Below are 26,481 nucleotides of genomic sequence, written 5' to 3' on the forward strand. Positions count from 1 at the left end.
TGTCTTTGCCATGCATAGAGTTTTGTCTTAGGCGAAAAGTATACTACCACTACTACGTAACTGTGGGATGATGATAATACGCCCCCCTCGCATGATGAGTGGCGATACCTTGAGCGTTCGAGGTAGGGCAACACGAGGAGCGTGTCGTGTAACTGTGGCTTCATTCTTGATATGCTTAAAGACCTTGGATATTATTATTATTATCATCATCATCGAGATTCCTTTTTTTTTTTTTCTTTCTTTATTTGGTACCTGAGCTCTAGTGGTTCCAGGCCTAGTATGGCCCTTTTTTCCTAGTTCGAACTGCGGTTCGGCCTTTCCCTTTTCCATTTATGATTTTTTTTCCCTTTTCAATTCCTTTTTCCTTGCATTGGCAGAGGACATGGTAGTAGTTACCTAAGAAGAGTCTAGTTGGACAAATTAGGGCATCCCCTGTCGTGGTCCCCACATATAAGCCTCTGAGATATGGACGGACCCATTAGTACGAACCAAATCAGAAGTACCGCGTACTAGTTCCGGAACGAGCTCGGGTGGCTTTGCGGATGACCGGAATACGGATGAGAAAGAATTGAATTATTCCAAATCCCGAGCTGAGAAGCAGCATAATCTAACGTAGTATGTATAATGCTTGCTGAGATCTCATCTATCTCAGCTGAGAAGCCACTAGGTATATCTAAGGCGGAAATGTTTACGATTAGAAAATAGAAGTCTATTCACATGTAGACAGACAATGGATTTAGGGATGTATACCATGATAATGACAATAGAAATAAATGCAATGAAAAAAGAAAAAAAGAAAAAACTCGTCACAGGATCAAGTAGGTCTGACATTGTGCTAACGCCAGAGACCGCGGCCCGTTAGCATCAAATTTGAAATTGTACCGTGCTGTTGACGTGCTCATTGCTTGACACTTTTTTACTCGCCATAGACTGGGCTAGCTGTGTCTCAACAACATCAGCAAGAGAGGAAGAAAAACCAAAAAAAAAAAAAGAAAAAAAGAAAAAAAAGGGAGAGAGAGAGAGGGAAAAGAAAAGCAAGCACCTGTCTTGATCGCAGAATCGATTGGAACAGAGCCATGACGGCCATGGCCCTAAGGATTGGTAGTGTGCGGAATGACCAGTTACTTAGTGGTGGCGAGCCGCCTCGTTGCCCATTCATGAACAAGATCATAATAGTGGCTTCCAAGGAAAACAAGGGAGAAAACACCATTGTGATCAACCAAGGCAGTTGTGTGGATACATACGTAGGTATAATGTCTATATTCCTTGTTAATATCAGTACTAAACAGTCTTTACCCACTACGGTGATTGGGTTAGAGCTTACTTAGGACTGACCCTCCTCTTCCCCTGTCTAGCCTAGACCAAGATTTTCGTGGTTGATGACTGTGATTCAACGAGTTTGAGACGGAGCCCACTGGCTAACTATTTTCGGGTTAACGCGTTGAATTCAGTGGTTAGGAAGCTTCGGGAGTATCCTTCATTCCCCATTATAAGGTGGAGTGTTGAATTGTCTTGTACCTTGCAAGTTGCTACTAGTCTAGTTTGGCGTGTCAGCGGCTGTGGAGATCCATCAGATCCCGACGGTTCAATTAAAAGTTTTCTCATTCTACAGGATGGAGAGAATTTCCACCCTGTAACCCCAACCGGACTCGATCTAGGTAAAGAAGCTAACTTAGTTACCTGGCTTGTAATAAAACGCCTGTCAAGCTACTAGTGCTCATCTTGCTGCCGCTATTATAAGAGCCACATTGGTTCAGAGGCCTTGATTTACCTAACTTGGAATCTTAGGGTTGGGCATTTATTGTCGTTTATTGTCAGCATGCAGTAGTAGCACATGGATGAGAGACATCGAGGCAAACGCAGACATCCCTTTTCTTTTTTTCATTTCTTTCTTTTTTTCTTTTTCTTTTTTTTTTTTTCTCTCGTTTTCGTTTATTTCCAAATTTATTTATATATATACTTTCTTATTGTTTTTCGATTGTTCACTTTTCTTGATGTACGGTCCTCCTGAGTGGGCGGTACCCACAACTAGTGATAACTCTGATTGATACCTCTGTACTAAGTAGAGACTGACATCTATCTCCCTTTATTCCCCGGGATCTTCGATCAGTAAATTTAAATAAAATCGGCTCAGATCTCCGGAGAAAGAAAATTTTTGTGGGGCCAACATCCTTTCACCCTAGACATCCCCGATTGGGTAATATTCGTTGTCGGACTTTGCTCGCAATTAGCTAAAATAAGAAAATTACGAGGTGTGACAGATATCGGCCCGAAACTATGCAGACCATGGATTTACTACGAGTACTAGTGTCTTCACCCCCTTGCAGCGCTTGCATCGACGTTTAGCCAACAACCTTCTCCATCTCGCATGACGTTCATATTAACGAACAAACTGCTGCTAATGGGGAAAGAAACACAGAAGATCACTTTGCCCGTGCGAAAATTCGATGACGAAAATGTCACTAGACCAATCGTATCCAATTTCCTTCGGACGCCGGCTCCAAATATAGGTACCTGGCAAGAAAAATTTCCGTACGATATACTTAGCGACGGTGAAATCGTACACGTCAACCCAGGGATGACCTCGCAAAACCTGAGGTTGTATCTCCGAGCGACCAAGACATTCCCATGCTCGTAGATTTTTGTTAAGCGAGCTAAAACTATGCAACCCTAATACCATATGCGAACCTCATTTACTTGCTACCAATTGAGTTCGAACATACAGTTCGCCACAGTGATTACCAGTTAAGCAAGGGAAATATCCGAGAACTTAGTGATCCATATTCTAACCACCTTGGGTTCCTGTTGCTCCAACACATCTGCTGTGTTCTATCCCCATCGGACTGATGGTTGAAAGGGTTATTGATTTACTTCCTGAAAAGAAGGTTGTGATCTGTTCTCTCAGATCTCTAAGCGAATGTAACGGTGCATAAGAGATTTATGCAGCTAGGATGCTGCAATACGATAGTATCTTATGCACTCTGTAGAGTGAATGTGGTAGCAACATGATGCCCACGAGATGTTTGCGTGGGCCCAATGAAAAACCTCCGACATTACCCAGCTGCCTGAACGGGAAAGGAGCTTCTGTTCCGACCAGCAAGTCACCTGGTTAGGTACCTGTACCTACTGCCATCCATAAGCACTGCGGCAGGCTCAGCTACGACTCTTCCCTGTTGATGCTTCCAAGTTCTGAGAGTGGATTCTCGAAGAACCCACTTAGTCTGGTGAGAAATATTCCTTCACCTATGAGAAACAGACCCCCAAGAGTCCACTAAAGTGAACTCGGTTATCTTTTCTCTGCCGAGTATTTGATACCTACCGAATCTAGGATCGCCTATATTACTGATCCAGTCTTGTTCCAGACCGGGAAGAACCCCAAGGATTACGATGGGGCAACTTCTTGCATGGGTGTTACATCCAAGCCATTCAGCCATTAGTTTTATTTGTGTTTTTCTTTCTTTCTTTTCTTTTTCCAACTCTCCTCTCCTGACTATGGGTCCACTATGTGGGTTATCATTTCCTGGTCTTCAAGCCATACCGGGGGGTGCACATGGGCCCAGGCCCCCTGCAGAAGTTCGAAAGCCCTAAACTTCGTCCCGGACATCGCCCGGACTCACCCTAAAGCAAGGGAAGATAGGAAACCGTAGGAAGCTTGGTGGCTAACAATCAAGGCGTTCATGTTTTGTCATTGGTTCTTGGTACCTTCGTATTCTTCGGGTGTAGCGTCTGCGTAAAGCCTTAGCGATGTGATGAAGTCCTTTAGCTCCATTGATCTATTTTCGTCCAAGCAAATTTTAAGACCCCATGATAATGTCCCATGATTTCAAAATACAATTTAAAAGTGTGAAGGAGTACTGTGCGAGCTGCTCAGCTCCTCTCATTCCCTTTTTACATATCTCTAGATTCCTAATATCTAATACATTTGTCTCTGCGGGGTGTCGCAGATAGTTACTGACCATCATGGCCCACTCTACCCAATGCTTTTTGCCACAGTTCGGTCCTTTATCTGAAGGTCCTAAGCAGCCTATGTCGATGAGGACGAGGATAAGCAGTTCAGTAACTACCCAGTTGATTTCAGCGTGGCAGGAAGGACAACTGGACGCTCTATTACAAACCGCGTGGGCCTTGGTCCTTTACCGCTATACTGGCTCTGGGAATATTTGCTTCGGCTACCAATATCCGACTGCCGATGATTTTGCGACCCATTCCTCTGATAGTGCGCCCGTTTGTACATGCAGGCTCTCGGTCAGCGAAGATGACTCTATCCGAGGATTGCTTGAGAAAGCAAAGGGTCAGAGTGACCTCACGAATTCCGCTGAGAAATGCGGAACCTCAAGTGTGGTGACTGGAAACTTTCGACTGTATAACACTTTGATGATGATACAAAATTGTCGTGATACGACAAGAACTTCGACAGATACGCCAGCACAACGAATCGCAGCGATCCCTTTGCCTGATAAGGTAAATTGTATGCCATAAACCTCTTTGGGAGGAAGATACTAACATCTAAGTATCAGTGTCGTATTCGCCTTCACGTAAAGATCTTACGTGAAGATATCGGCATCTTTATAGAGTGGTGGAATAACGAAATGTCTGCCGAGCAACTCAAAAGCATGTCCAACTATTTCCAGCGAACTTTAACCCAAGCTCTTGAGGCAGATGACACGGTAGTGAGCATGCTAAGCGGCATATTAGAAAGCGATTGGGCTCGCATCTGCAAATTTAACGCTGTGACTCCGGAGAGCCACGACAGCTGTATTCATGAAATCATCCAGGAACAGACACTTCTTCAGCCCGACAGCGAAGCCGTGTGTGCGTGGGATGGAAGCTTGACGTACAGGGAATTGGACCTGTTGGCTTCCCAACTTGCGTATCATCTCCAGGCGCAAGGTGTTGGGCCTGAAGTTCGCGTGGCGCTATGTTTCGATAAATCCGTAAGTACCCCGAATAGTCTAACAGCCCGAAATAAATTGCTTTTTGTTCCCCATTATTCTGAAAATATCACGGCCTTTTGCCTTTATCATTGCAAGATTCTAACAAGTATCTGCAGAAATGGAATGTTGTGGCAGTACTTGCTGTCTTAAAGGCTGGTGGTGCTTTCGTGCCCTTAGATCCAACACACCCGGCATCTCGTTTACAGTCCCTTGTTCAATCTGTGCATGCGAGGGTTATGCTGTGTTCCAGAAATCATTCTGAGAACTTAAGGACAGTTGTAGAGCACTTGATACCACTAGACAGTGATACTTGGGAACAACTTTCGATTCCCCGCGGGGACGTAAGCCTATTGACGGAAGTAAAGGGTTCCAACGCAGCATATATAATCTTCACCTCGGGATCAACAGGAGAGCCAAAGGTTTGTTTCTCCCAATCGTACGAGAAGGAATACTCCCCAAACTAACGTTCATAGGGCACCTTGATGGAACATAAAGCATACGTATCCAGTGCGATGGCTCATGCACCACAGCTCCGTGTCTTTTCCAACTCACGTTTACTACAATTTGCGGCACATACATTTGATGCCAGCTTGGTTGAAATCCTGACGGCGTTGTTGGTTGGGGCTTGCATCTGTGTGCCAAGCGAAGAAGCACGCTTGAACAACATTACCAAAGTAATCAACGACATGAGAGTGAACCATGCTACTCTGACGCCATCGTTCGTTAACTTCATCAATATATCGGATGTTCCAAGACTTGAGACTCTTGTGCTCGCCGGTGAGGCAATGTCTCAATCGCACCTGGAAACATGGTCCAAAATCAACCTTGTCAATGGGTTTGGGCCCACGGAGACTGCCGTTACAGCTGCGGTTAATTCAAACGTCACTATATCCTCTGATAGCAGGGATATCGGTCTTCCCACGGGAGTCCGTTGCTGGATTGTAGATGCAGATGATCACAACCAACTTGTTCCTGTTGGTTGTGTTGGAGAAATGCTAGCTGAGGGGCCTTCTCTAGCTCGAGGATATGTCAATAATCAGCAAAAGACTGCCGAGGTTTTTATTTGCGACCCATCCTGGACGAAACGCCAGGGGGGAGGTTCTGGCCGGAGATTTTATAAGACCGGCGATTTGGTAAGGTATAATTCTGAAGCTGGTTCGCTGACGTATATAGGAAGAAAGGACACACAAGTAAAGTTTCACGGACAAAGAATCGAGCTGGGTGAGATCGAAGACAACCTGAACACTGATTCAAATGTAAAGCACAGCCTTGTATTTCTCCCGAAGTCTGGGTTCTCTGAAGGCAGAATAGCAGCGGTAATATCTTTGTCTATCTTCGAAAACATTCCGGACTCAGAGCTGGTACCCCTGAGACTGCTTGAGGATTCAAAGAAGAATTCTATCATATCTCAGATACGTGATCGACTATCAGCGCGCTTACCAGCGTATATGATCCCCACGGTGTGGTTGTGTGTCGAGACTTTGCCAATGCTTGTATCCGGCAAACTTGACAGGAAGGCAACTGCAAATTGGGTTGGCAACTTGAAAAATGACCCAAATATTCAATTCGCTAAGGTTGACCCCATGCACAACGAGAGCAGCACTCGGTCTGAAAATGCGACAGAGGAGCAACTGGCTTCTATTTGGAGCCGCGTCCTCAATGTCCCTAGAAGCCACATCAGCCTCGATGAGAACTTTCTTAGTCTCGGTGGTGACTCTATTGCCGGATTAACATGTGTGGGTTTCTGCGCAAAGCAGGGAATTGGCATCACAGTTCAAGATATACTTCGGAGCAAGTCGATTAGGGACTTGGCAACTCGTGCAAAATATATCCAACAACCAGCATCCTATGAGGAAACAATCGATAAACCCTTCAGCCTTTCCCCAATTCAAAAGCTTCATTTCATGGTGCGCCAAGAGGGCCAGGGACATTTCAACCAGAGCGTGCTGACGCGCTTGAATCAACAAGTCGACGAGTATGACCTGCGCCGCAGCATTGAAACACTTATTAGCCGCCACTCTATGCTCAGATCACGATTGACTGACTTGGGTACTGAAGGATTACAACAGCTGATTACAGAAGATATTGCTGGCTCTTACCGTTGGCGTATGCATGATGTGAACTGTCAAGATCAGATTGAGCATGCCATTGCCGATAGCCAGTCCAGCATCAATGCTTTCACTGGCCCCGTTCTCGCAGTTGATATGTTTAGTGGAGATGGAAATGACTTTGTTTTGTCTCTTGTTGCGCACCATCTTGTTGTCGATATTGTTTCGTGGCGGATTATTCTGGAAGACCTGGAAGATTTACTTTTGAACCCGGATGAGGCTTCATATCAAACTGGCTCTCTTCCTTTCCAGACTTGGTGTCAACTGCAAGTAAACAAATGCCAGGAACCGAACATGGCCTTGGAAAGCCTTCCTCCGCCAGACTTCGCCTACTGGGGGATGGAGAAAAGTCCTATGACTTATGGTGATGTTGATTGCGAAACATTTGAGGTCGATGCAGAGAGCACGCATACTCTCTTGATGGACTGTCACCAAAGTCTTCAGACTGAGCCTATTGATGTGTTTCTCGCCTCACTTCTGCATTCTTTCCAACAGACATTTAGTGACCGATCTTTACCAGTGATCTACAATGAAGGCCACGGTAGGGAAGTTTGGGATTGTGGAATAGACATTTCGCGTACTGTTGGGTGGTTTACCATTCTGCACCCAATAAGCTTACAGCGCATTGCAGAAGATGATCCGGTGAAAACACTCATATTTGTCAAAGATCTCCGTCGAAGTGTTACGGATAATGGCAGACAAGACTTTGCACGGCGCCTGGTTGGCGATGCAAAAGACCGTGGTCATCCTAGTCCCATGGAAATCTCATTCAATTATGTCGGCCAACACCGAGACTTGCAGAGACAGGATGGCCTCTTCCAGCTTATGAATCAGATGGCTGGAGAGACCGGTCGAGGTGGAGGAGCAGCAGACTTTGGCGAGAAAACACCACGATTCGCCCTTTTTGAGATCTCTGCGATGGCTGTTCAAGGACGGCTGCGTTTTACGTTTTCTTTCAACAGATATATGAAACATCAGCAATCTATCCGAGATTGGATCTCAAACTGCCATGATATGCTCAAACATCTCGGTCCAAAATTGCAGTCCCTTGCGCCAAAACCAACTTTGAGCCATTTCCCCATGCTTTCCTTGACGTATGAAGAACTCGAAACGATATTCTCAAGCAGATTGCCTAGTGTTGGAATTAGGTCTTTTGAGCAAGTAGAAGATATCTATCCTTGCTCGCGCATGCAGCAGGGTATATTGTTGAGCCGTTCTCGAGACGAAGGACTCTACTCTGTGCATGACACATTTGAAGTGAAGGGCTCGAGGGGCGAACCTGATCTCAATCGATTGGTGTTCGCTTGGAAAGACGTTGTTATGCATCACCCAATGCTACGGACCATATTTGTGGACAAACTCACGAGCCGGGAGCTCTTCTGTCAGGTGGTCTTGAAAACAATCGACTGTGAGCCGAGCATTATCAGATGCATGGATGAAAGTGAGGTGCTCGCTGCGTTTGATGAGCAAGGACCAATGACTTACGTCGGATATCGGCCACCTCATCGATTTACTATCTGTCAGACTACTGCTGGAAAGTTGTTTTGCAGACTGGAAATCAACCATGCTTCCATGGATGGTTCTTCGATTTCAATTATAGTCCGAGACTTGCAGCTGGCATACGCTGGAAAGCTGGAAACACACCGCAGCCCGATGTTCAAGAACTTTCTGCATTATCTGCGTGAGCAAGATGACAGTACCGAGTATTGGTGCTCGTATTTGTCAGACTATAGTCCTTGTCATTTCCCTGTGCTTAACGATGGCATACTCTCTGAAAAGCAACTCCGAAGCATTCGTCTGAACGTCAACTTCTACAACGAACTTCTAGAAGCGTGCGAGAAGAATGGGGTAACTTTGTCAACTGCCATTAGCACGGCCTGGGGTCTTACACTCGGTCAATTCTGTGGCTCCAGTGATGTTTGTTTTAGCTACTTGGCCTCTTTGAGAGATATGCCCGTCGAAGATATTGAGTCGGTTGTCGGGCCGGTTATAACGCTTTTGGCATGCCGAATGAAGATACCCAGAGATGGTTTGCTTGCAGATGTCCTACAACAGGTCCAAAATGACTATATGGAACAACTATCCCATAGAAACACGTCACTGATTGATATACAACACGCTTTGAAACTCTCCGATACGGCGTTGTTCAACACTGGCGTCTCCTACAGGAAGCTTCCTCAGCGCAAAGCAAATGCCGAGGAGGTGCAGTTCGTGGAGGTAGGATCAATCTACGATCCTGCAGAGTTCCCCATTTATGTCAACGTCGAGGTTGCTGACGATGACGCGCACATCGACCTGAACTATTGGACGACGGCTTTGTCAGATGGCCAAGCAGAAAATGTTGCTAACGTTTTCCTCAAGGCTCTGGAGAACATTGCCCATTATCAAGATAGTAAGGTCAGCACAATAGGTGATATCGACTTTCTCAGCGAGCATTTTTGCGCAAAAATATGCCAATGGAATGCGAAGTTGCCAGATAGACCTGAAAAGTGCGCACATGAAATCATTCGGCAACAGGCATTATCTCTTCCTCTATCAACCCCTGCAATCTGTTCCTGGGACGCAAATCTCACATACTCAGACGTCGAGCACCTTTCAACTCGACTAGCTCAGTATTTGATAGGACTCGGAGTAGGGCCCGAAACATTTGTCACTTTGTTTTTCGAGAAGTCGGCTTGGTATGTCATTGCACAAGTCGCTGTGTTAAAGGCTGGCGGGGCATTTGTCTCCTTGGATCCAAGTCATCCAGAAGCTCGACTACGGGGTTTAGTAGAAGACGTTGAGGCTCATGTCATGTTATGCTCAGTTAAGCATACTGAGAAAGCGTCCAGGCTTTGCAACACTGCATTTGCGGTCTGCGAAGCAACAATCGATGGGCTCACAATTCCAGCAACCATTATGCCTGCTTCTACTCCAAGCATAAATCATGCAGCTTATGCTATTTTCACATCTGGTACAACAGGAAAGCCAAAGGTGTCAGTCATTGAGCATATATCGCTTGGAATAGCTGCATCAACATTCACCGAGATTTTCAGAATGGGGCCGGGGGCTCGTGTCCTTCAATTTTCGAATTACATATTCGATGTCAACATCTTGGAAACCGTTATAGCCCTTATGACGGGTGGTTGTATTTGTGTTCCTAGCGAAGACGAACGATTGAACGACTTGTCTGGGGCAATTAATAGGATGGGCGCCAACATGTGCAGTTTGACACCATCCACAATAAGTACCCTGAATCCAGGATCTGTCCCGTCATTAAAAACAATCATGTTGGGAGGAGAAGAATTGACAAAGAGTTATGTTGACCGCTGGGCAGACAGGTGTGTCATAAATGCATACGGGCCTTCGGAAGCTACTGTAGCTGCGATGGCAAGCGTAAAAGCAGATGGAGGAAGACGCCTAACTGAGGATTACAATTCCATCGGTACTGCATTCGCTGGAAGGGCTTGGATCGTTGATCCTGAGAATTACCACCGTCTCCTCCCCATCGGAGCTATTGGCGAACTGGTTCTGGAAGGCTGCAATGTTGGACGTGGCTACCTCAAAAATAATGAAAAAACCAAGGAGGTCTTCATCACAGACGCTCGGTGGACTGAACATAGTGGACTAAAGGAAATATTCAAGAATAAGGAGCGCATGTACCGCACAGGGGATCTTGTTCGGTACAATACTGACGGCAGCCTCGGTTTTATCTCGCGTAAAGATACTCAGATCAAACTCAATGGCCAGCGGGTAGAATTGGGAGAAGTTGAGCAACAATGCGTCGGTTACTTGCCAGCGAACACACAGGTTGCCGTTGAGGTGGTTGCCCCAGAAGCGAAAACTGTGGCGAAATGTCTTGCTGTTTTCTTCACCACTGATGATTATGACGAGAATGAGTCAGACCTACTGCTTTCCATGAATGAAACGACAGTGGGCATTGTGAAGAAGCTGCATAGCTCCCTAAAAAAGTCCCTACCGAGTGTGATGATACCGAAGCTCTTCTTCCCCGTACGTCGCCTACCACTTGCAGCAACCGGAAAGCTTGACCGCAAGGGGCTTCGTGCCATGGTTGAGCCTCTGCCAAAAGAGACACTGATGCAATATACTACCTTCAATTACGGTTCAAGACAAATAGCCGAAGGTGGAGCTGAAGGCAAACTTAGGGCTTTGTGGGAGGAAGCATTGGGACTTGCACCGGGCTCTGTCAGCACTGGTGACAGCTTCTTCGGAAACGGTGGTGATTCTCTCTCGGCTATGAAGCTTGTCGGCGCTGCAAACTCTCAGGGCATTGCACTGACAGTAGCCGACATATATGCAAACCCTATCTTGGCAGACATGGCGAAGGTCTGCGAGCCTTCGGAAGCGGCAGCGGACATGGTGACAGTGGAGCCGTTTAGTCTTCTGCCTTCTTCGGTGCGCAAAGAAGCCTTACAGGAAGTTGCTGACCAGTGTCATGTACCTGAAGGATTAATATCCGATATATACCCTTGCAGTCCGGTGCAAGAAGGTCTCATCACCCTCTCAGCTAAGCAACAAGGAGCCTACATCGCTCGACCAATTTTCAAGCTTACAAACGAAGTTAACTTGGAGCGATTCAGAGCTGCGTGGCAGCAAACCGTGAATGAACTCGATATTCTGCGAACTCGTATTGTACATACGGACACTATGGGATTCCTTCAAGTTGTGCTCAATGAGGAAACCATATCTTGGACTACTGCAACAACAATCAATGAGATCATGGATGACACGCCAGAGCTGCCAAATCATAGTGGAGGATTGCTGACTGCCTATACAATTGTCCAGTCTGGAGACTCCTCTTCCCGCTATTTTATTTGGACAATTCATCACGCACTATACGACGGATGGAGTGTGCCATTGGTTCTCAAGAGGGTGGAAGAACTGTATAAGGACCCTTCCGCTACCGGCTCTACACTTCCATACAATCTTTTCATTAGCCACCTCCAGAACAGGGATTTGTCCGAGTCGGATGACTTCTGGAGAACACAACTTGCGGACATCTCGTGTTCACCCTTCCCCCAAAATAAGGCTTCAATGCCGGATGCTGTACGTGTTGGAAATCGGCATCACAGCAGTGTAGAGATCGGCCGGACCCCAGAGAGCAAAGATTTGACTCTACCCGAGCTGATTCGCGCTGCATGGGCCATTGTCATCTCTGCCCATACTGGTTCCAATGATGTTTGCTTTGGTGAAACACTTATGGGAAGGAATATCAGTCTCCGTGGAATTACTGAAGTCGCCGGGCCTGTCCTCACAACAGTCCCTACACGCGTACAAGTTGACAACGAGCTTTTGGTCACTCAGTTCTTGCAAAAAATACGCAAGTTAACCACAGCGATGATACCACACCAGCACTCTGGACTCCAACGGATACGGAAGCTCAACGATAACACGTCCCTCGCTTGCGACTTCCAGAATCTTTTGGTAATACAAACAGAAGAGGACACCATGAATGGGAACCTGTGGGTTCCAGAGAATAACCAAACCAGTGGTGACTTCTTTACTCACCCACTTACCGTTGAATGTAAAATCAGCGGTTCGAGGCTGGTATTGACTGTCCATCATGACGAGGTCGTTCTCGACAGCTGGCAAACTAAAAGGCTCACGAACCAGTTCACACATGTGATACAGCAGTTGCTGACTTTCTCTGAGAAGGACATCAGAAAGGTGGGTGACCTTGATGTAGCCAGCCCTCAAGACAAGAAAGATATCCTTTCGTGGAACCAGCGAGAGCCAACTCGCGTTGATAGATGTGTTCACGATATCATCCGGGAAAAGGGTGCTGCGCAGCCTGAAGCCCCGGCTATTTGTGCCTGGGACGGTCAGCTTTCTTATAGAGAGATGTATGGCTATGCATCTTCGTTCGCTGCCTATCTTAACACCCGTGGGGTTGGGCCAGAAACACTAGTGCCGATTTGCTTGGATAAGTCTGTATGGGCGATAGTCACCATACTCGGTGTCCTTATCGCAGGTGGAGCGTTTGTACCCCTGGATCCTGCCCACCCAACATCAAGGCACAAAGAGATTCTAGAAGAGATAGAAGCTCAGGTTATTCTCTGCTCCCCTCAATATCGCAATCGCTATGCAGGCTTCGTTAAGACCATTGTCCCTGTCAGCAAGGAGACTATACGAGCTTATAGTGCTCTTACAAGGAAGACCCCGAGCCCTAATCGTGCTACACCATCAAATATGGCTTATGCAATTTTCACCTCAGGAAGTACCGGCCGCCCCAAAGGTATTATCATCGATCATTGCGCACTGGCAAGCAGCGCTACAGCTTTCTCACCCATTGTGCACCTGAACGAAAGCTCTCGGGCCTTCCAGTTTGCTTCTCTTACATTCGACGCCGCGGTCATGGAAGTACTTGCCACATTGATGCATGGTGGTTGTATATGCATTCCAAGTGAAGACGAGCGCTTAAATGACGTCGCCGGTGCCATTCAGCGAATGGATGTCTCCTGGGCTTTCTTAACGCCATCCATCGCAAGCATCCTCGAGCCATCCACAGTCCCTTCTCTGAAAGTGCTTGCATGCGGTGGGGAGAAACTGTCACGGGAAGTAGTCCTGAAGTGGGCCCATCGTGTGAAACTGATTAATGGGTATGGACCAACAGAGACAACTATTTTCGCTGTCCTGAACGATGTAACCCCAAGCACCGACCCTGCTTGCATTGGCAACGGCATTCCGTCCACGTTGACGTGGATTGTTGACCCTGAAAATCACAACCGGCTCTCTCCTTTGGGGGCCATCGGAGAGCTGGCTTTGGAAGGTGCCGCTCTTGCAAGAGAATACCTCAAAAGCCCGGATAAAACGGCGGATGCTTTTGTTAATGAGCCAATGTGGATGAAAGACTTCCCCTGTTCCCTACCTTCACCCAGGAGAATATACAAGACTGGTGATTTGGTACGATACAATCAAGACGGTTCTATTGAATACATCAGCCGTAAGGACCATCAGGTCAAGATCCACGGTCTCCGTATGGAGCTTGGTGAAATCGAGCATCGCCTTTCTGAAGATCGTCGTGTGCGTCACGCCGTTGTGATACTGCCAAAGTCGGGGCTCATTCATAAACGCCTTGTCGCGGTCTTATCTTTAGAATCACTGAACTCAGGGAATGGTCTTAATTCCGACGGAGCATGCGAGCTTATCAGCCAAGATCAAATGGATGCGGCATATTCTGAACTTCAGGAGATCCAGAAAAATCTTGAGTCACAGTTACCCATCTACATGGTCCCTCAAACCTGGGCAGTGATCAAAAAGCTTCCCATGCTGGTCTCGGGAAAGCTCGATAGGAAAAAGATAACAGCTTGGATCGAAAAGATTGATGAATCGACATATGATCGTATAATGCAGGATTACGATAACATCAAGCGAGGCAATACGGAGCACAAGAATGAAGACGACAACGACTCCTCCATTAATGTTCTCCGTGATATATTCACCCACGTGCTCAACATCCCATCCTCCAAGATTGATCCTAGCCGGTCATTTGTTAGCCTTGGTAAGTGTATTTCTATTCATCCGTTAAGGACAGGAAGCTAACTTCCCGCAGGAGGTGATAGCATTACCGGCATGGCTGTTATCTCCAGGGCTCGTAAGCACGGACTCAACTTGACGCTACACAATATTCTTCAGAGCAAGTCGATAACCGAGCTTGCTCTTACCTCCACTGCCATAGTCCAGGTAGTCAGACACGAAGAGAAGTCTGGTGAACTGTTCAACCTTTCTCCAATTCAGGGGTTGTTTATGCAGACGACCGATGAACTCCAGGGCAAAGCTCGCTTCAACCAAAGCATGACAGTCCGCCTTATGAAACGGACAAGACCAGATATTGTGAAGAATGCCATCAAGGCGGTTGTTGGCCGACACTCTATGTTCAGGGCAAGATTCAGCAAGAACTCTGATGGAAATTGGAAACAGACAATCACCAAGGTATGTATTATACTATTAGTGTGACCCTAGATTTCCTAGGCTAAGCAGTTCCCACAGGATATCGATTCATCTTATCGGTTCCGGACTCATTCCATCAAGAATCCAAGCGACATGTTGCCTGAGATCGCGGAAAGCCAGCAGTGTCTGGATATCCAGACCGGGCCAATATTCGCCGCAGACTTATTTGAGGTTCGCAGTCATGAACAAGTTTTATTCGTGGTAGCCAATCACCTTTGCGTCGATATGGTGTCATGGCGCATAGTCCTACAGGATATGCAGGAATTCATTGAAACCGGTACCCTGTCCTCTGACAAGCCGCTGTCATTCCAAGGCTGGTGCGATCTCCAAGTCGAAAATAGTAAACGAGAAAACGGTGTCATTCAACTACCTTTCTCTATTGAGCCACCCAATTTGACCTACTGGGGCATGGCGAACTCACAAAATCTCTATGGTCATGTCAAGATGGAGTCGTTCACGCTGAACGAAGAAGCTACTGCTTTCATCCTTGGCCGCTGCCATGAGGCTCTTCGAACAGAGACCGTTGAGGTTCTGCTCTCAGCGGTCATTCATTCCTTCCGTCGAGTATTTGCCGATCGGAACGTCCCCACGATCTACAATGAGGGCCATGGTCGCGAAGCCTGGGATGCCAGTATTGACCTCTCTAGAACAGTTGGCTGGTTCACAACAATGTGTCCCCTGCATGTTGACGAAGGCTCAGGTATGGCTAAGTGGAAGATAATTTGCAACATGTTACTGACTCGAGACTAGACATTATTAATACTGTAAAGCGAGTCAAGGATACAAGACGCAAGATTGCGAACGACAGCCGGTCCTACTTTGCCCAGAGTCTCCTACATCCGGCAGGCAATAGTCCTACAAGCTTTCCAGTTCCCCTAGAGGTAGTCTTCAACTATCTTGGTCAACTCCAACAGTTGGAACGCAAGGACTCCCTATTCCAGCATTATGGCGGCGCATTCGATGCCGAAACATTTGAACTGGCAGGAGATATGGGACCCCAAACGCCACGGTTTGCCCTCTTCGAGATCTCCGCGATCATCATCAAGGACAGGCTCCATGTCTCTTTCACATACAACCGAAACATGCAGCACAGATCACGCATCCAGAGCTGGGTCACTGAGTGCAGGAAGACCCTTGAAGAGGATGTTCTCTCTCTCAAGGATTATTCGCCCGCGCCAACTCTCAGTGACTATCCTTTACTCCCGACAACTTATGCCGGATTGGATGATCTTGTTAAGAAAACTCTGCCTAGGGCGGGAGTTGAAAGCTGGGATAGGGTTGAAGACATCTATCCATGCTCTCCGGTGCAAGAAGGTATCTTGCTCAGCCAACTCCGTGATCCACATGGGTACATGTTCCACGGTATTTTCGAAGTTCGTTCTCTCCAGGGTAATCTTATTGATTCAGCATCACTCCGAAAGGCATGGGCAATGGTTGTCAGCCGACACCCGGCCTTGCGTACGTTGTTCATCGATAGCAACTACAAGGATGGGACATTCGATCAGCTGGTAATGAAAGCATCTGGCGATGATGTTCTCGAATTAGAGTGTGATGAGTCGCTTGCATTCACTAAACTTGATCAAGTCAAGCTTCACGATATAAATGCCAACAGGCGCATAAAGCTTCCGCAGCAATTGACCGTTTGCACGACAGACTCTGGGAAGGTGCTCATGAAGATTGAGATGAACCACGCGATTGTTGACGGTGGCTCAATTGACATTCTCTTCAGGGACCTAGCATTGGCATACAACAACCAGCTCCCTGCAGGATCCGGGCCTCGCTACAGTGACTATATCAAGTACACCAGGAGCCAAGTACATGACAAAGCGCTGAAGCACTGGAAACAATATCTCACAGGAGTTCGCCCTTGCCATTTATCGTTCTCTGCTAAACCAAACAGTGATCGTCAGCTAGGCTCTTATTTAATGAACTTCAACCGTTTCTGTGAATTGCAAAAGTTCTGCGAACACAATTCTGTCACTCTTGCTAACCTGACACTTTCGGCCTGGGCAATCGTTCTTCGGAGCTTCACAGGCTCAGACGACATTTGCTTTGGTTATCCTTCCGCTGGTCGTGATTCTCCAGTTCCTGGAATACACGATGCTGTTGGTATTTTTATTAACATGGTGTGCTGCAGAGTCAAGTTCAACTCGTGTCAGACATTAGATGATATCTCCAAGTTGGTACAAGGTGATTATATTGAAAACCTTCCACATCAAAACTGCTCCTTGGCACAGATCCAGCATGAGATTGGTCAACAGGGACAGTCACTTTTCAATACAACTCTATCGATCCAGAATCGTTCCGCTCCTAAAGACTCCGGTGACAAAATTATATCGTTTGAGATGCAAAGGGCATATGATCCGACTGAGTATCCTGTTACTGTGAATGTCGAAACAACTAAGGGGCGTGAGGGCATCATGCTTAGATACTGGACGGACACAGTGTCCGACAATCAGGCGAAGGGCTTAGCGGATGCTATTGCTAAAGTCTTTACGTGCTTCATTGAGAGCCCGTCCAGACTGGTATCGGAACTCAAGCTTGCTCCAACTCAGAATCCCTTGGCTATGAGTAACTCCGCTTTGATGGACTTGGACGTGCTTAACAGTGATGCTCTACGGAAGTTGATTGACATCCGTGTCAATGAGATCATCACCCGAATGCTCAAGGAGGGAGCGCTAGCTATACCTACCGTGCATGAGCTTCACGTTAAAGCATCAGAGGGTTCATTCCAATCGAAGCAGGACCTTTCCGACTCTACGCTGACCTTGACCAACTACAGTAGAGCGTCAACCGATACCAGGGAATCAACCGACCTTGAGAAGCGGCTCTGGGCACTGTGGAGCTCTGCACTGGGCCTGTCGCCCAACATTGTCAACCGTAAAGGCAGCTTCTTCAAGCTGGGCGGTGATAGTATAACTGCTATGAAGATGGTTGGCGCCGCTAGAGAGGAAGGCATCTCGCTGAGTGTAGCAGATGTTTTCGGCAATCCGGTGTTCAAGGATATGCTGGCCATAGTCGTCGCTAAGGATAGCGCAGCAATGTTTGAAACTCATACACAGGTCACTCAGCTCAGCGAGAAGGTCCCGGAGTCACCGGTCGTCATCACCAGGGCAGCTTCACCTGACGAGATATCCATGCTGAGGCCTATGCCGATCGACGATTCATCTTTGCAGTCCAGCATCTGCTCCAAGATTGGTGTATTCAGAGGTGGCATTGCGGATGTTCTTCCCGTTACCGACTTCCAGGCTATGTCTATCACTGCAAGTCTCTTTAAGTCCAGATGGATGTTGAACTACTTCTTCCTTGATGGCAAGGGCCCATTAGACATTAGACGACTTAGAGAAAGTTTCTTGCGGGTGGTCGACGCTTTCGATATCCTTCGTACAGTGTTTGTCTGCTTCCATGGCCAATTCTTCCAAGTCGTCTTGAGAAAGATGCGACCCGAAATCGTTGTTCACGAGACGGAGAAAAGTCTGGACGAGTACACTGAGTCCCTACAGCAGCGTGACCGAGAACAGGACCCCCGACAAGGCGAACAATATGTGCAGTTCTACGTCGTGAAAAAGAAGAACACCGATCATCATCGTATCCTGATCAGAATGTCGCACACTCAGTTCGATGGCGTCTGCCTTCCACGAATCATGTCGGCCATCAAGATGGGTTACGAGGGTAGCCCTATTCCCCCAACGTCCTCGTTCTCAAACTACATGCGCATGCTCCCTGGAAGTATCACACCTGAGCACTATCAACACTGGTCCACACTTCTACAAGGCTCTAAGATGACTGATATCATCAGAAGACAGACACCCAATAACTTCCAACACATCGGCTCTTTCACGGCACAGAAGAAAGCCATCGAGATCTCAGCCACAGTCATCGGCGACGTGACCCTTGCGACGGTCATGCAATCAGCCTGGGCCATGACACTGGCCAAGCTCTCCGCACAATCCGACGTGGTATTCGGGCTCACAATCAGCGGCCGAAACGCAACAATCCCGGGTATCGAAAGCACCGTCGGACCATGTCTCAACATGATCCCAGTCAGAGTCAAGTTCGGGGACCGGTGGACCGGCCTCGACATCTTCCGCTACCTCCAGGATCAACAAGTCGCCAACATGCCTTACGAGTCTCTGGGATTTAGAGAAATAATCCGAACCTGCACCGACTGGCCCGACTCCACGTTCTTCACCACCTCCGTCTTTCACCAGAACGTCGAATACGAAGGCCACATGCAGCTCGACGACAACATGTACCGCATGGGCGGCGTCGGCGTCGTAGACAACTTCACCGACATCACGGTAGTATCCAAGCCAACAGGCGACGGCAAGCTAGACATCACGCTCGCCTACTCCCAAAGAAGCGCAATCACCACCCCCTTCGCCACAAAGATCCTCGACATGCTCTGCGAAACCGCCCACAGCCTAATCACCAACCCCCAAATCACCCTCCCATCCCCATCTACCCTCCACTCTCTACCCTGCCAGGTCATCGACGACCTCCCCAGACCAACAGAAGAGCACTTCCTCACCTCCAACCTCAACAGCAGAAGTATCTCCGAGCTCCTCGTGCACTCCGACATCCTCAACAAAACCTGGCAACAAGTCCTCCCCAACAAAAACCCGGAGACATCCCGGCCGCCCTTCCAGCTCAACTCCTCGTTCTTCGGCCTGGGCGGCGACATCTTCAGCATGGGCCAACTGGCCTGGTGTCTCGAGCAGGAAGGTCTCCAAGTTCGACTTGAGGAATTGCTCGAGCATCCTACTTTCCTGGGCCATTTGGCTGTACTGGCGTTGCATAATGCCAAACAAGAGAGCTTGATCGAGAGGACGAGAACTGTTGAGAGTAGAGCTCGTGTTCCGTCTGTCAGTGTCAAGGGTAGGACCAAGAGTGCCAATTGGAATCCTCTTGGTAGGGCTGTTACCTTGGCTAGGAGGTTTACTACGAAATGGAGTTCGAAGACTTGATTATATTGCTGCGGGGGTATCAGTTGGTTGATGACCTACCTTCATTGTCCCTTTCCATCCTTGCCCAAAAAAAAAAAGAAAAAGAAAAAGAAAAAGAAAAATGAAAATGAAATAAGAAAAGGAAAGGAAAAAGAGAAATCAGGAACAGCTTCCTTCCTTCATACGTCCAGATTGGTCATTTATTTACTGGACTCGTACACATTCTTTCTATTTTCTTTATAACCATTGTGACTTTGTCCAACCGGACCACTTTCTTTTTACAATTCTTTATAAATGTTGACACACTTAGAATCATATTCATTGACATATTTGATATTAGATTGTTATTATTTGGTCTGTTAAATAGGAAATAACAAAGAAAATGAAATCCACGCATTCGTGGGAAGTCAGAGGCACGTAATTCGAAAGCCGCTTTTATCCCATGTCACAGCTCTAGTATCTCTAAAGATAACAAATAACAAAAACTTTTATCTTTGCTCCGTCAAAGGGTATATATAATATGAAGCACCGAATTAACAAAAACAAACCTTACTCAACCATATCCTTTGAGCATGACATCGTCATAATCATTTAGTCACGAAGATAGCGGGCACTCAGTACCCATAAACAGAAGCACGAGACCACTCCCCAGCAGCTCTGATACGCTTCCCGAAGATGTAAAACAGGTACGGAATGGGTATAAGCGCAACCGATACAAAGCCCAGAACACTAGCAGCCCAGGGCACACCCATTTTGCGAAACATGATACTGGCGAAGAGCGGGAAACAACCGGCGAAGACACTCCGGAGGAAAGTATTGGCTGCTACGGCGCTGGCAGAGACTTTCTGGAAGGTGTCGATCAGGTAGTTGAGGGCGGCTTGGAAGATGGTGAAGAAGCCGAAGCCCATCATCACGGCGCCTATTATGGGACCGATCCAGTGAATGTCCGGTTGACCGGTCCAGCCGAATACGAACATGCCTGCGGCGAAGAAGACCGATCCTAGCATCATTGGGGGAAGACGGGCTTCGGGGACGGGGAAATTATTGTTGGCTTTGAAGCGCTTGACGTAGAACTTTTGGTTGAGGAGGTTGACGGCAGCGCCGAAAAGGATTCCAACTAGGTACCCTAGGAATGGCAATGCGCCGACAACTTGATTCCAGCCTCGGACTTCTTGGAACTCAATGGGGAAAGCTGCTAGACTGAGGTAGATGATACCGTAAACGAATGAGGCATAAAGGGCAACTAGGAAACAAATTGGGGTTGTCAGGAGCTGGAAAGGGCGGATAAGGTACTTGTTGCCGAGTTCTTTGAATGTGACATCCCATTCCTCGTGGCGCGCGTGGAGAGCCCAATTGCCACTGTCAAATCGAAGTCTCTGAGCCTTGTAGACTAATAACACCGGGGGATAGCTTTCATCTAGGAATAGAACGTCCATCGCGAGGAAGAACATCATCATAATACCGGTGAGCTGGATGGAAGGATGTTAGAGTCTGTCGATGACGATATGAAGAGAGCTTAGTACTGACATATTCAGTCCATCTCCAACCAAGATAGCTTTGAACAATTGCACCGCCAACGATGGGTCCTAACACCGGTCCTCCAACCACGGCCAAAGCATAGCCAACAATAGCCGCTCCTCGCTGTTCCGCGGTCCAGATATCACTCAGAACACCGCCAGTGTTAGTGACAGGTGCCGAACCAAAGAATCCGGTGAAAAACCGAGTGATCATAACTGTTTGTAGATCTTTGGCGGTAGCGGTGCCAAAGGAGAATATAGCGGCAATGAAGTATGGGGCTAGAACGGCGGGTTTGCGCCCATAGACTTCGGATAACGGTGCCCATATAAGCGGTCCGAGCCCTAAAGTGGCATTAGACAATGCTCTCTCGAACGTGAGTGAAGTATCCAGCCTTAGGACCTACCAAACCCGAACAACAGCAATGCTGTACCAAGAGTACCAACTTCCTCGCCGACGCCGAATTCCGCATCAACTTGTCTCGTGCCTGTGGAGTAGCTGTCCATCTTTCAGTATACCAATGCAAGAACATAGAGTAAGCCACTAGATCATACATAGAACTTGCCCAAGTCGCACCTGTAATTCAAGCATCGTTAGAACTATAGACAGTTACACAGAGGTAAACGATCTACATACCCATTGTTGTCAGCCCATACAATACAGTGGTGATAGCCTTTTTTCTAAAACTCCAATTAAGCGGTCGATATGGGTCATCAGGTCCATCAAAGTCCACGATCACATCAGTTGATGTTTTGGTATGTGTCAGAGGATGCGTGAAACGTGCGGTCTGGCCAGGTTCCCGACTGCGGATTCTTGAAACTACCGATTGCGCGCGTTGTTCAAAGACTGACAGGGCAGAGGCCGCTGTGCTCTGCTTCTCCAGCGTTGCGTTGGGTCGTTCATCGTAGTTGGTATGCCGCAGCTCTAGCGAATTGCTATCATCGTCGAGAGAGCTATGAGAGGATGAGTGTTCTTCGTCTCTTGTCATGACTTCATTAACCAATGACGTCGGGATCGCAGGCCGCCAAGAAAATTTTGTGAAGTATCGAAGAATCTCCAAGGAATATTTTCCCCTAGGACAGTAGTAGTGGGAAACGCAAAGTGGCACCAAAGAGCAACAGAGCAGATTGTTTCAGACGTCACTGGTTCCAGGCAAAATCGAAAGTCCAGGCAATTCGAACAATTTTGACAGGAACCAGAAGTATATAAAGTTCTTCTCTTAACGGCCTGGCGGCGAAAAGCCGTCTTAACCGAGTCACCACTCCGAGACCGTAATCGGACGTCCGACCACATCTTTTCTTCATTCGCCGCTAAGTTGTTCTACTAGTGGGGTCACAGCTCGGCTGAAGCCCGTACTGATGATCATTTACTTGCAGTCACCAGCAAATCCAGGTGCCAGTGGAAGTTCAATCATGGCCTCTTATTAGTCGCTGCTCAGTTCTTTGAAAGTTAATGGGAGTTGAATTGGCATAATATCCGCATTCAATTCATTCGCCAAGCCTGCCGAACCACTCTGCGGAATATTTTCCGAGGGCGTTTTGGACGCTAAAAAGGACGATCGCCGGGGAAAAGAACAAAAAGAAAAAGTGGACCGGGGCCCATCTATTGTCACGTGAGGCGGTAGGGTGCCGCTTGGGAACGGAATAACAATAGTTAATAAGACCGTCTTATATAACCTGCGTCGTTGACGTTCGCAGTTTCCCTGATGAATAGAAACCAAGAATTTGCCACGATATCTTGGAATGAAATATTGACATAAAAAGGCAGCCTGGGACAAGAACAAAGAAAAGGGCTGTCTATGAATTTGATCATGTTTCAATAGGCTGTGAAGCAATAGCGGTAATCCCTCGAACCTCCATGTAGTAATACCCGAACATGATCGTAGTCCTCTATTCATATATTCTACCCATCGTATATCTTGCAAAGATAGTTCTTGCAGATACATGTATATAATCATAATACATCAAGTCATCAATTAGTAGGAGTAGAGTGCGTGCTCTCCCACTTGCGCACTGCCTCCATGGCAGCGGTCACCTTGAGACCAATACGAGCGTCCAGCTCGTAGCTTTCCCATCTAGCAGCTTTCTCAAGGTATTCCTTGCATTCCCGCACCTGCTGCCTTTCGAGTTGTGTTACTTCCTCGCTATTAGCGATCTTGGACTCGGTAGCCGGAGCATCGTGAACGGCTATATAACCGGGACGTTCCATCCAGAGATTAGCCGCCATTTCGAAGTGAGCCACTGGGTGGATCCAGTTGTCTTTAAGATGACCCGTGAACAAAGATTTGTCATGGTTGAGGACAGACCCTTTAAGCAAGTGTCTGGCCTCGTCGTGTTTACGCATCGCACGCAAGACGGCGGCCCGCAACAGCTGTAGAATTGCCTTCTCTTCGGGGCCTTCTCGGGACCACTTCTTGTTTTCGTCACTTTCGGACCAGGCGAGCTTCTGCATCGATTCCTCGAGCTGTCCTTGTGTCATCCGGCTATGTCCGTTCCAGAAGAAGATCATCTCTTCGATGGGATCAACGCCGACTGCCTCCACAAGGGGCACACTCCACTCCTTCGCTCGCGCTTCCCACTTGGCAATTTTTCGTGCAACGAATACGTCGAAAGGTAGTTGTCGTGCCATGAAGCGCTTCTTCCCGGCAAACGATGGTGCAGTTCGGAAGTACTCCGTAGCTTTTTCTGCGTGCTCTTCTGCCTTTTTAGGGTCTGATACAATACTGCTCCGGTATAAGGCAAGATGAGATGCTCCTGCAATATAATAGTATAATGAACGAGACCAGGAGTTCAACTCGACACACTAAGCACCCGTTAGCAGGCTCATACAAGGGTCCCGTTTGAAAGAGAGCTCAGACCTCGAGAAATGCTTCGGCGCATAGTTCATACTTGTGAAGGTACATTGCATTCAAACTCCGTTCAAACACCCGCAAAGCTTCGACCTGCTTGAGCGGGCTGCGCTCCTTACCGCATAGAAGCTCCAGGGATCTTTCCAGATTCTTGTTCGCTCCTTCCATCCTAGACTCTTCAAGCAGCCAAAGTTGGCTCTTGGAAAACCGCTGCCTCATCTGCGCTAATAGGGCTTCAAGTCTCTGCTGAGGATAGCCCTGCACATCGCCCTGGTCTCCCGGAGCTGGATCTGGCATAATATCGCAGTAACGGACAAAACCATTGTAATAACCAAGGATCGCAAAAGCAGCCAGTGCCCCAATCAAATTATTGAACTTGCTAGCTTGCCATAGCATCCTCAGTCCCCGCTCTTTATCTCCGTAGAATCCAATGATGCTGAGCAGTTTGCTGAAGGCCGGGGGAACCATGGAAATAACAAGAAGAAGAATACCGAAACAGAAATTAGAACCAGAGTGCACGAAGACGTCAATCTGGTTTTTGAAGATATCTGAATCGGGGTCGTGGCTTAGCATATCCCCGAGGTTAGGCGTCGATGGCTCAGTCGACTCGCCAGACTTGCTGCTATCCTGAGAGACACTTAGATCCGACAACCTTTGGGATAGCCCTTTAGCCTCGACGGTGGCTGTCGGGTTGGTTTGGGATGCTTCTCCTTGGTCTGCAGGAGACACACCGCCGGAATGTGACTGTATATATGCCTGCTCCATCTTGAGGATGCCGTCTAACGTAATGTATGCCTTTCTCATTTTATAGAACCCTTTGATACTTTCTGTAAGGCTCTCATTGAGCACACCCACAACAGCACTCATGAGCTGGGCCATCGCCTGACAGAGCGCGAACTCGGTGCCCGGCGAGTAGATCGGCGAGTGATAAGTGTTGGGAGCATGGAAGTTGTGCTGAGCCTTGTGTTGATCACTGGCTGCACTGGTCTCGGCCGTATTAAGTCGTTCCGATGCTGCCAAGGGTCAGTGATCAACCTAGTTCTTGCCGACAGACTAAGAAATCCACGGACCTTGGCGCATAATCTCCTGTTCAAATCCCAGTGTCGCCCGAATAAATGCAACAACCCCTCGTCCAAGCTATACAGGAAGAAAAAGGGATTGTAAGTAAAAGCAACCAAAGGGTCGTTGTGGGCCCTAATAGCAGTGATATTGCTCCTCAGCCACGGATAATACACACATTATGAAACGAGGAAATTCCTTCCGAAAGACCATCTTCGGCGCCGTCAACGTCATCATTCAGAATGAGGGTTGCAGCTATTCTCGTACAACATTAGTACATGTCTTGACTGGGCTTCGGGCATCCACAGCAGGAGAGAAGCGCATACCCCGCATAGCATCCTCAACTACACATTCGAGGAGACACAAATCAGCACATCACTGCACGTATAGCACATTAAGATGATTGCTAAAGAAACACTCACGATCCCGCAATTCAACCAACGAGTCCAAAGATTGCGTCGAGGCATTGGCACCAGCCTTCTTGCCATATAACCACGAGCCTACTTTGAGCATGGTGAAAGGTGCAGGCCGCGTGAACCGTCGCAAATTAATACGAGATGGGACGAGAGACGGATTAAAATCGAAATCAATTTTTTGCAGGCGTCAGAGCGCAACCTGAAGGGGAGCAAACCCCAAAAAACGGAAAGCAAACAGAATGGAAAGAATATATATATACTCTCCCATCAGATACGGAACAAGGGCGTGGAGGGTCTCCGGGAACATAACCTTCCAGGATACAGAAAGGAAAAAGCGGGAAATCAAGAACAATAAGTAAGAAAGGAGTGGAAGGTCCCGGCCATAAGAGCCGCGATAAGATGGGATGGGTTAAGTAGAACCGTGGTCCACTATGGCGGCGAGGCGGAGCGTTTCGGCCATGCGATAAAGGGTAAAGAACGATGACCTACCGGTCACTGGATGGAAGAACTACTGTTAATAGTAACTTGGTTTAATGAGGAGAATATTATGAACGCATACATCCTCCTCTTTAGCCCCATTCTGGGGATTAACTCGATAGAGTTATATCTGATAAGTCCTGGTTTTGCTGCTTTCACTTTTTATCCGGTTTTTTTCTATTGATTTAATAGCTTAAGAGTAACCAAGAGATCTCAAGAAAACCCACA

General features: G+C 47.5%; 5 protein-coding genes across 5 annotated transcripts; 2 read left to right on the top strand and 3 right to left on the bottom strand.

Annotated features, from left to right (window-relative positions):
* Positions 1-240: 240 nt before the first annotated feature.
* BDV38DRAFT_252265 (uncharacterized protein) lies at positions 241-968 on the bottom strand. Its single transcript, XM_032055102.1, has one exon. It carries the CDS (start codon positions 829-831, stop codon positions 664-666), a length of 168 nt encoding a protein of 55 aa, XP_031911480.1. The 5' UTR covers positions 832-968; the 3' UTR covers positions 241-663.
* A 2,270-nt stretch (positions 969-3,238) lies between these two features.
* On the top strand, positions 3,239-3,778 carry BDV38DRAFT_252267 (uncharacterized protein). The gene has a single exon (XM_032055103.1). The coding sequence runs from the start codon at positions 3,388-3,390 to the stop codon at positions 3,586-3,588; it is 201 nt and encodes a 66-aa protein (XP_031911481.1). The 5' UTR covers positions 3,239-3,387; the 3' UTR covers positions 3,589-3,778.
* Positions 3,779-3,843: 65 nt separating this feature from the next.
* Positions 3,844-20,256, top strand: nrps1 (nonribosomal peptide synthase Pes1). Its single transcript, XM_032051391.1, has 7 exons — positions 3,844-4,461; positions 4,518-4,934; positions 5,051-5,353; positions 5,408-14,543; positions 14,595-14,974; positions 15,032-15,692; positions 15,743-20,256. The coding sequence occupies exons 1-7, from the start codon at positions 3,961-3,963 to the stop codon at positions 19,957-19,959; spliced, it is 15,615 nt and encodes a 5,204-aa protein (XP_031911482.1). The 5' UTR covers positions 3,844-3,960; the 3' UTR covers positions 19,960-20,256.
* On the bottom strand, positions 20,256-22,932 carry BDV38DRAFT_138166 (MFS transporter). Its single transcript, XM_032051388.1, has 5 exons — positions 22,090-22,932; positions 22,008-22,029; positions 21,860-21,951; positions 21,466-21,797; positions 20,256-21,407 (listed from the first exon to the last, which is right to left on the bottom strand). The coding sequence occupies exons 1-5, from the start codon at positions 22,439-22,441 to the stop codon at positions 20,553-20,555; spliced, it is 1,653 nt and encodes a 550-aa protein (XP_031911483.1). The 5' UTR covers positions 22,442-22,932; the 3' UTR covers positions 20,256-20,552.
* Positions 22,933-26,286, bottom strand: BDV38DRAFT_138165 (TTC39/IML2 family protein). The gene is made up of 6 exons (XM_032051387.1): positions 25,783-26,286; positions 25,687-25,704; positions 25,539-25,615; positions 25,372-25,438; positions 24,311-25,314; positions 22,933-24,255 (listed from the first exon to the last, which is right to left on the bottom strand). The coding sequence occupies exons 1-6, from the start codon at positions 25,871-25,873 to the stop codon at positions 23,425-23,427; spliced, it is 2,088 nt and encodes a 695-aa protein (XP_031911484.1). The 5' UTR covers positions 25,874-26,286; the 3' UTR covers positions 22,933-23,424.
* Between the last annotated feature and the right edge of the window lie 195 nt (positions 26,287-26,481).

The sequence above is a fragment of the Aspergillus pseudotamarii genome, assembly GCF_009193445.1.
Source record: "Aspergillus pseudotamarii strain CBS 117625 unplaced genomic scaffold BDV38scaffold_43, whole genome shotgun sequence".
Classification (NCBI taxonomy): domain Eukaryota; kingdom Fungi; phylum Ascomycota; class Eurotiomycetes; order Eurotiales; family Aspergillaceae; genus Aspergillus; species Aspergillus pseudotamarii.